The sequence below is a fragment of the Lactuca saligna genome, chromosome 9 (genome assembly GCF_052625555.1).
Source record: "Lactuca saligna cultivar CGN05327 chromosome 9, ASM5262555v1, whole genome shotgun sequence".
NCBI classification, from domain to species: Eukaryota; Viridiplantae; Streptophyta; class Magnoliopsida; order Asterales; family Asteraceae; genus Lactuca; species Lactuca saligna.
Window position 1 is genome coordinate 63,411,093 of NC_136425.1, and position 10,908 is coordinate 63,422,000.

The 10,908-nt window shown below is 34.6% G+C and overlaps 1 protein-coding gene across 1 annotated transcript; it reads left to right on the plus strand.

The window, feature by feature from the left end:
- Nucleotides 1–8,481: 8,481 nt before the first annotated feature.
- On the plus strand, nt 8,482–10,908 carry LOC145017891 (uncharacterized). The gene is made up of 3 exons (XM_078975844.1): nt 8,482–8,605; nt 9,454–9,567; nt 9,656–10,908. Exons 2-3 carry the CDS (start codon nt 9,463–9,465, stop codon nt 10,898–10,900), a joined length of 1,350 nt encoding a protein of 449 aa, XP_078831970.1. The 5' UTR covers nt 8,482–8,605; nt 9,454–9,462; the 3' UTR covers nt 10,901–10,908.

Consider the following 10,908-nt stretch of genomic DNA (forward strand, 5'->3'; position numbering starts at 1 on the left):
CCAAGTCTCCATCTTCTTCACCAAAACAAAAAATCCAACTCCACCGTAATCACCCAAGAAAACCTTGCCTCCTAAAGAACCAGCTCCATAAGCCTCCATGTCAGATGAAAACTATCGTGACACTTAGGTGACCGAACAAAGAAAAGCTGACCAGGGAGCTGCAAAATTTTCCGAAGATATATGGAAGGCTTAAGTTTTTGACACCTCAATTGATGACACTCGTATTCAATCTTGGGTGAATCCATTCAGAAGACTAGTTGACGAAGACTATGTTTCCTCATTTGACATATACCGAGTCGCAAACTTACATGTATTTAGATATTCCCTTATCCCCCAGTGCTCACTTCTATCAAGTCTTAGAGGAATTCGATCTTCAAATTCTAGACTCCCATTTATTGCCAATGGAGTTTGAAAAAATGAATCAATTCCACAACAAGCATGATAAAAGGATTAAAGAAATATGGTCGAATGATGCACTGGAGGCTGACAAAATGTACAAGGTGAGCTCATTCAAAGAATGCATCTTTCTACCAATATACTCTTATGCGATATGGCAAATTGTATTTCAGAACTCAAGCTAATTTTGTAAGTATGAATCCTGAAGACATTTTCCTTATTTTTAGGGTATTTAGTTTAAAAATCAAAAAGCATGATGAGATGAAGACTACACATGCTAGAGCTTGTAACTTTCTCAGGTCTCTAGTATGTGACTTCACAATAATAGCCACAAAAATTCATCTAGTGCTTGCTGATCGAATTGAGTACATCTAATTGATCCGCAAGTGATGATTACTGAAGGAATTCAAGAATTAAATTATGGAGCCACCAACTCTCCTAATCATGGCATGATATTCAAGATATCTAAAGATGTTGAAAGAACTTCCTACCAGCCAGTGCACTCCATCAGTGCACGATGTGTATTCTTAATGTAGTAGTTTTTTATTTATAATTCCTAATTTATCGCATCTAAAACCACACCTTATAGGTAGTGAACCCGATCCTATAATAGTATAGCTGTGGTAAGAACAGATGTCGAACACTAGGGGAATGGTGGTGAATTAATTTGGAGTTTTTAATTATAGGTTACACTAAACACATGAAAGCAATAAAGAAATCTTTTATTAAATACTTTGAATACCATCAAATATCAATAAACTGACTGGAAGTCAAATTTCTTTAGGTACTTTGGTTTAGATAAATTTCATCTGAAATTAATGGTTAACTACTAATACCATGGATATTTATTCATTATTCACCGATTCCTAATATGACTAGTGTCATGGTCACAACAACTAATCATTTGATTTCAACACAACTATTAACTCATTGATTAGGTGAGCAAACAATCATGCAAATCAGTTTTAGTTCGTATTAAGCAAGATTTAATCTTATTTAACCCTAATGGTAATAAGAGTTAAATCTTGCATAGAATGGTCATTCTACTCATGCACACACACATTAAAGTTCATTACTTTATTCCCTAACCCTAGGTTTTGGTCAATACTCTAGTCATAATCACCAATGGTTACTGGACAACTATGATTCATATTAACTCAGCTAGAAAGTCATCTAAACTTTATTAACTCAGCAATAGGAAACAAAACAACAATCTTTAACACAGGTGGATCTTCAGTCAAACTTGACAAAATAAATTAACTAAGAATAATCAATCCAAATAGCAATTAAACCATAAACTCAAAGATTTATTCAATCATAAACACAAAGTAAAAGGTTTTTACACCCAACTCAGAAAGTAAACACATAATGGAATCACAATGGAATGCTAAGCATGGTCACGACAACAAACCACATGATTACCAACATGAATCCTGTAACACCGTAAATTTCCAAACAAAATTTTCATTTAAAAAGCGCATTAATTTCATTAACACAACCATAAAAATCCCCAAATATCGAGTTATCAAAAACACATGTTCATTAATTATTTAATACAAAATCTAGGATCCTCCAAAACATATCTCCAACTCATGTGTGTATAATCAAGCCGGTGCCTTCCTATGATCCTGAGAAGTACCTAAAACACATAATAGATAACATGGTAAGCATGGAGTTTAGTGATTTCCCCAAAATACCACACATATCTCTTTAGCCTCTCATGGCTATACTCATATAAGACCCTCCGGTCAATGTGTCTCAGTGGGACCCTCCGATCCCACAACTCGGGTGGACCCTCCGGTCCTAACTCAGCAAGCTCGAAATAATACACAACATAAATCACATAGACATAATGCATGATATCACAATACTCAATATAAGCACATCAGACACTCTGGTTACACAAATATTACCCCTCTAGGTAACTATAGTGAGAAGACTCACCTCGTAAGAAATCGAATAACCTCAAACTCAAATCACCGGTCTAGCCTCCGCCTAACACATACAATAATTATCTCTAATTAATAACGACTCTCAAAGAAGCTAGACTAAACCCTTCTATAAACTCACAGAGGGATAAAAGACCATTTTACCCTTTTATGGCCTTAATAGTCCACAAATTGACAAAACCCTAAAAGTCAACTATAAGTCAACGACAGCGTGTACGCTGCGCATACAAGCCCTCTTCGTTAGGCGTACTCCTTCACCATGTATGCATCAGGGATTCTCGACCTTACGTTGCATGTACTGAGATTACGCTCAGCGTATGACCCAATTTTGCTCTTCCTACTCATTTGGTCTTAATCTGTTAAGACCTTAGCTCAAATCTCAGATCTAGACTCCCTAAAGGCTCATACTCCATAAATTCAGTGACTTTAAGCCTTTGCATGGCTGAAAAAGTCACAAACACCAAAACTCTCACTATTTATTCTCAATAATGCTCCTATCTCATGCATGGGGTGGTTTTGACGTCCAAGACTCCGTTTTTATGACACCACTCCATTAAAACACTCAAAGGGACATATATTAGGCTGTGGAGTTTCAATAACTCATAAAGCATCCAACTTTAGGACCAAAATCATAAAATGGACTACAATGATGCACAAATCAAAAGGGGTGAGAAAGATTTGAGCTCTATACCTCTAACTAAAGCTCCAACCACAAATAAGCTTAGATCCAAAGCCTAGACTCCCACTCCTTCCTCTTCAAAGCTCCTTCTTCACTCCAAAGAAACCACAAGAACACTTAATGGCTCACAATGGACACACAACCTCAAGGTACAAGAAATTTGGGTTTGAGAGGGTTGAGGTCTGGGAATGGTGGCCAAAAATGAGGCCATCATGTCCATTAAATAGGTACACATCCTTAATTAGGGTTTTCAATCTAGGCTTAGTACGCCTAATGTACCCTCTGGAATGCCCAGCGTACTAGGTGGCTTCCGCTTCAAAAACATGCACATAATTATGTTGAACGTACTCCCTGCATACTCACTTACCACCTTTTCTCAAATAAAGGTCCAAATTTGACAATCACCAAAAGAACAAGGGTTTATAAGCTATTCCTGATCATGGGATGTTACAATTCTCCCCCACTAGAATCAAACTTTACCCTTGAAGTTATCTTCTGGAAATAACTCTGGGTACTGCTCGCGCATCTCGGAATCCGGCTCCCAAGTCCACTCGGACCCCTTCCGATGTTGCCACTGGACCTGAACCAACAGCACCTCTTTATTCCTCAAGACCTTCACCTTCCTATCTAAGATTGCTATTTTCCTCTCGATGTAATTCAGCCTCGCATCAAACTGAATGTCCTCTAACGGTATCACCGCCGTCTCGTCGGCTACACACTTCCTCAATTGAGACACGTGGAAGGTGTTATGTATCTGGCTCAACTTTGCAGGTAGATCCAACCGATAAGCTACCTTCCCAACTCTGGCAATCACCCTGAAAGGTCTGATATATCTGGGATGTAACTTTCCCCACTTCCTGAATCGAATCACCCCTTTCCAAGGGGATACCTTTAGGAGGACAAAATCTCCCACCTGGAACTCAAACTCGGATCGTCGCCGTCTGCATAACTCTTTTGGTGACTCTGAGCTGTCAGTAACCTATGTCTGACCTGTTGAATCTGCTAAGTCATTTTGAGCACTATCTCTGTGCCACCCATCACTCTATGCCCTACCTATCCTCAACGGATAGGGGTCCAACACCTCCTCCCATATAAGAGCTCACAAGGAGGCATACCAATACTAGAATGGTGGCTGTTGTTATAAGAAAACTCAGCCAAGGGCAAATAGGTGTCCCAACTTCCTCCAAAGTCCATAACACATACTCGCAACATGTCCTCTAGCATCTGAATCGTCTGCTCACTCTGCCCGTCAGTTTATGGATGGTATACGGTACTGAAGTGCAATTGGGTACCCAACTCCTCATGAAACCTATTCCAGAACCTGGAAGTAAAACACACATCCTGATCTGACACCATCGAAGTCAGCACCCCATGTCGTGCCTCCACCTCTCTCACATAGATCTCAGCCAATCTCTATGCAGAAAATCTCTCACTGATAGCAAGGAAGTGAACGCTCTTCGTCAGCCGGTCCACAATCACCCATATCACATCAACACCTCGTGCGGTTCTCGATAATTTGGTGATAAAATCCATGGAAATTTGTTCCCACTTTAATTGGTGAATCTCTAGAGGCTGTAACGGGCCATCTGGACATTGGTGCTCCGCCTTAACCCGACGACAGGTCAAGCACCTCTCAACTACCCATGCCACATCCCTCTTCATACAAGGCCACCGGTAATCTCTCTTCAGATCCAAATACATCTTAGTGGCTCCGGGATAGATCGAGAATCTCGATCTATGCGCCTCGTCCATCAATATACGCTGAGCTCCACCTGTATAGGGCACCCAAATCCACCCACAGAAAGTCATAAGCCCTCAACTATCCGTCTCAAACTCGGAATCCTATCTGATCACTCACTCCCTATTGAGGTTCTATGGCCTCAAAGCCTCCACCTAAGCCTTTCGGATGGTGTCTAGGACTGGAGTCATCACCGTCATCCTCATACACCGTCATCCTCAATAATTCTCTTATCCTTTATTTTTAAACTCATATATTGAAGTACTCATGTTGCTAATGTAAGAAAAATCAACTTACCAACAATTCAAATCATTAAAGTTGATAAGAAAAATAACATCAAATTAGATGTTAGAGTAAAATCTATTATACATAATGCACTTCTATATGAAGTTTTACTTCAAGTGGAAGGATGAAAACTCTGCCACAGAGATGTTGGGAATTCTAATAGTAGCTTATAATGGATCAGATGAGGGAAATTCTCATTAAGAGAATAACATATATCAAAGATATGAGTTTTTTCTTTGCATAAAAAAGTGAGTCTGTTACACATATGTTACACATACATTCAGTTGATCCAACAATCATGTTAACGACTTAAAGAAATTCAAGATTGATAAAACTTGAAATACTTTTGTTCACAAATCAATCATGTCCATGTGCTTAATAATAATGAAAAGATCAAGTTTATGAATCTTCAAAGTTAATTTGAAAACATAAGGAAACATGAGCAGTCTAAGGTTTAAACCTTTCCTATTGTAACTATGGTTTATTGCGCCTTACTGGCTTCTTTTTAGGGCTGAACAAGCACATAAAAAGGAGCATTAAAGACATAAAAGAAAATCCAAGGATAAATTTATTGATTTGGCAACTCAAGTTGTCGTTCTAATTAAATAATTAAATGACTTTTGTCCTAAAGGAAGCTACCCAAATCTAACCAGAAAATATTTGAAGGTGGTTAATCTTCAAGGAATGAAAAACCAAAGCAACCTTAAATGATGCAGGCTACAAATAAGGATAAAACATCAAAATTTGCAAAAGATTGCATGACCAAAGTTTTTGGTGTAGTAGACTTTTTTGATGCTAAATACAGAAAGGATATTAGCTTCTTTTAAGATAAAAAAGTAGTGGATATAAAGTGTTGATTATTATGGAGGAAAACTAGGAAGTTAAATTTGTCTCCTTTAATGATGAAGAAGTTTAAACACAAATTTCCAACTTGTGTATGATGGCTAAGAATGATGAAACCAGTGACAAATCAAGTGCTTTTGAAGATACGCTACCCCAAGCTGTTAAGGTTGTTTAATAGTTAACTGATATCCATATTCTATTTATCAACTTTCAAAGTTAAAATTTCATTTATTTTAATAATAAATATACCATTTTTTTACTATTTGTATGTTGATCTTCAAAGGTCTCATAAAAGTAAAGTTAAAATTCAAAAGGAACTTGATAATTTGAAAATAATTTTTATATAAGTAAAACTTGAACTTTTAATTATAATATATGAATTAATCGAAGTAAGGGGGTTTCTAAATGACATTCTTGTATGCAAAACGGAAGTTACCATTTTTAAGAGTCCATCAAAAGAGAAATTTAAATTCACTAGGGACATCTTGAACAAAAGTAATAAAGCTAGTACTTGAAACATACAAGTTTTGTTTAAGATAAATTAATTTTAAGATAAATCACATTGCCAAGCCAACTACGATTGCAAAACAACTTGAGTTGTCTCAACAAATCAAGTAGAAAAGCATGTCAAAGCTAACAAAGTAACCAAATATTTTATAATTATAGTGAAATAACATACTTAGCCTCTAACTGTACATTTAGAAAAGGATCTAAAAAGATCAAACAGTTTGAGCCCTAAGTTTGTCAAACACAAATAGATTATCGAAATTGCTATAAAAATGTATGATGACTGTTTGTCCTAAAAATATCACCACATTTTTCCTTCGCCCGGTTATAAAAGTGAAAATGTTACAGTTAAACCCATTTCAAAATAGGTTTCCAAAGGTTTTTAACTCTTTGTTATATGAGACATGGTAATAAACACATAAGGTACTTAGACAGTGGATTATTTTCTCACATAAATGAGCTAAATTCCCTTCTAAAACAATAAGTTTAGGAAAATGGACATGATGTTACCTTTAGATATGAGATTAAGGACAAGCCATAAGACATACGTCTTATGTACTTCAATGTCAATCAGTTGTGTTTAACAAACCATGTCAATGGAATTAAAATACAACTTGATCTCAACTAGCCAACTAAGTGATGCTTAATATGGAATTCATTTCAATAAGGTTGAAGGGAACATCAATGATGCAAACAACAAAGTGGGACCTCCTTCTGAGAGTAACAATGACATCTGCATACTTAATATGTTACTATTGACGTATAGGTTTTAGTAATGTTTTTATTTTGACAAATTGCATGAAAGACACTAACATTACATAAAATTCTGATTTTGATATCATGTTTTCTTTTTTCTCAATTAAGTCACTCGGTTTACAATTTTGTTGTAAATTTAATCAATCGACCGGTTTGCTTCAAGTGTTACATGTTTTTCACTTGCTAATTAGGCAAAAAGTTGGCGTGGTTTCCATATATGATCTTAATTGGCAAACATATATATTACATTAAATCTGTAAGGAGATTTGTACTCACTTTCCCTTATTTTTTTATTTTCTTCTCTCATAGCATCACGATTTTGTCCAATAGCTTTCCAATGTTGCTCAAGTGGTTCATCGTCGCAAAGTGGAAAACCAATGTACAAAATCGTGATGCTTTGAGAAAAAAAAGAAGAATAAATAAAGGAAAATGAATACATATCTACGTAAGGGTTCAATTTAACATAACTCGTTAATTAGGAACATATGTGGATCCTCCATCTACTTTTTGTCTAGTTAGCAAATAAGAAATATTAAACATTCCAAACAAATCATTCTATTAGTTAAATTTGCAACAAAATTATAAAGTTAACCACTCCATCTACTTTTTGTCTAGTTAGCAAATAAGAAATATTAAACATTCCAAACAAATCATTCTATTAGTTAAATTTGCAACAAAATTATAAAGTTAACCACTTCATAGGAAAATTTTATATAAACTTATGTGTTATCCAATTCGTCCTTTTTTAATCACTACGAGCATTTTGAATCTCAACAACGGAGACATTGCCCTTAACTTATTTTAATCACTAAGATCAAAAATTATAATAATGCATTATTTTAACATGCACATAGCTTATTTTCAAGAAATTAGATAAAAAGTTAATAAATAATAATTTATATGTTTATTTATTTTTAAATATAGATATATAAAAGTTATAGCATTCATCATTTTATTTTGAATACTTATTAACTAATGATACATAATAAAGAAAACCATTATATTATATTTCGACATTTTTGTGGTCTAAAGTTTAAACCACGAAATAATCAATATATAGTGATTTTTTAAAGTCAGAATGGATATGACATACAATAGAAAAATATAAAACGTAAGTGGTTTATTAACGAAAGCGAATAAAAAATTAATACATAAACTGATTAAAATATAACATATGTTTTTTTGGATTTTGACAATTATCAAACATCAAATTTAATATGGTCAAAAAGTAAAAATCGTATTTAATAATTTCAATTTTCAAGATAATGGTCGGAAGAGCAAAGACTCCCCCGCACAAAAAATAAAAAGCCACTCAAATACACAATTCAAATTACAAATAGCAAAAAAATCCCCGCTTCCGCCCTCCGCTCTACTCCGCCCCACCGCCGTCGCTCCTCATCGCTGCTGTGTTCTGCCGGTTGCCACCGTTTTGACAGAGGATGCCATAACAAGGTAATTTTCTACTTCTAATATCGAAATCTACCATCTGTCATTTGCTAATACTTAAGTTAGGGTTTATTTCAAATGTCGACCCATCTACCATCTTCCATTCTTCATTTCTTCGAATCTACTATTTTTTTTTGTGGTCGTGTTGCATAATCGATGTTCATGGTTCTGTTAATCTGTTAATTTTTGTTAATATTTTGTGGATTTATTCGAATGCCTAATAATATTTTGTTCGATGGAGGTGTTCATGGTGAAATTTTCTTGCACTTTATCTCTATTTTTTTTTTTAGTTAATAGATTTGTTTCTATGTACTCATTATATACGTTTAAACTTTAGATACTACTTTGTTATAAAAATTTGGATGAAGGTAATTAAATCCAGTGATTAAGTACTCATTATAAAAAATTTAGTTAATAGATTTGTTTCTAAGTACTCATTATATCGTGAATACCCCTCTTTTATATTTTTATTAATATAATATTAAGATTATATATTGCCACTAAATTTATAGTATATGAAAAGAATCCCTTTTAGTTATTTACTTATTATGAATACATAAAACCACCCATCCAGACAAATGTTGCTTTGTCGACAAGGTTAAATAGGTCATAAAAGATTTTCAAAATTTAAAGTGGCAAGAACAGAAAATTATGAAAATTTAGTTGTTTTAGTGGAATGTTTGATGTCAAAAATTTCACTAGTTATAGTCGACATCAAATAATTTATAAAAATGCGTTATTTTTATTGTCGAAACTAAAAGATGATATCAAACAAAAAAAATCAAAGTATGATGGATTTAGTCACTTTTATCCTTCCTTATTCATCACTTACAAATTGTAATATTTATCAACAGTTAAAACAAATGATGGATTTCCACATAAATGAAGTAAAAAGTGAAGAAAACGAAGTAAACAGTGATGAAGGACATTCTGTTATCAACACTACATCACCATTTTCCACCAACATGGTATGTTATACAACCTCATTATTAATTATCGTATCAAGTTCATTATTAATTATTTTATTTTGTTAACGAAAACAAATGTAATTTTCAGGTGTTCAATTCTAGTGAAGATTTAAAGAATTGGGCCCAAAATGTCGCACGTTCTCTAGGTTATGTTATTGTTACAAGAAGATCCAAGCCTAATCTAGTTGTACTAATGTGTGATCGTGGTGGTATATACACAAGTAAAAATTCCTCTCGGAAAAATATTTTTTCAAAAAAAATAAATTGTCCGTTTAATTTGGCGGCAAAATACTCGAAGGCGAATGATTTTTGGATGCTAAGGGTGATATGTGATGAACATAATCATGGACCTGCAGAGCGTATGGAGGGTCATGCATATGCAAGACGACTGTCTGATGAAGAAACTCGTTTGGTGGAAGAATTGACAAAAAAGAATGTTAAACCGATGGATATTCTATTAGCATTGAAGGAACAAAATAAAAATAACGTGTCTTCTTTACAAACCGTATACAATGCGCGCCAAAAATTTCTAAAAAGTTTAAAGGAGAAAGATGCATCACAAACTATGGTTTGTGATATCGATGCTCATACGTATGATGAGTGTTTGAGAAATAATCGTGTTGATCCACCAATTGAAAAACCCTTTAGACAAAGTTGTTTGAAAAAGGAAAGTGTTTTGGGGAATTTTGAACCCTTGAGACATGGTTCTTGTTCATGTTCGTGTTCGTACATTAATCAATTCCCGAATATGTTTGAGAGGTACATAACGGAAGTACAAGATGTAAAAAGTGATGGAAATTGTGGATTTCGAGCAATAGCTGTTTGTCTTGGTTTTAATGAAGATGCATGGCCTACAATTCGATCGGATTTAATGGATGAGTTAAACACACACAAGAAAGAATATGACGAGATTTTTGGAAGGGAATGTCGATTACAACTTCATGACTCTTTGAATTTCTTTCGTACAGATATAGATGCGACATTTGAGTATTGGATGACTTTGCCTGATATGGGGATCTTGATTGCTTCAAGATATAACGTGGTATTACATTGTTTAAGCGTTGGAGATAGCATGACATATTTACCGCTTTGGTCTACTCCACCAACTTGGCATGAACGTGTTGCTATTGCAATTGGACTTGTTAATGTAAACCATTATGTCAAATTAACATTACACGCAGGGTACCCGATGCCTCCTATTGTGCCTCAATGGACTCGTTATAGACATGAGTGTGCATCTTCATGGGTTACTCCGTATGTTACTCAACTAGACATGTATAATCAATGTTATCATTCTCATTGTAATTTTGAAAAAATTACTAAAGATATTTAAAGACGTAA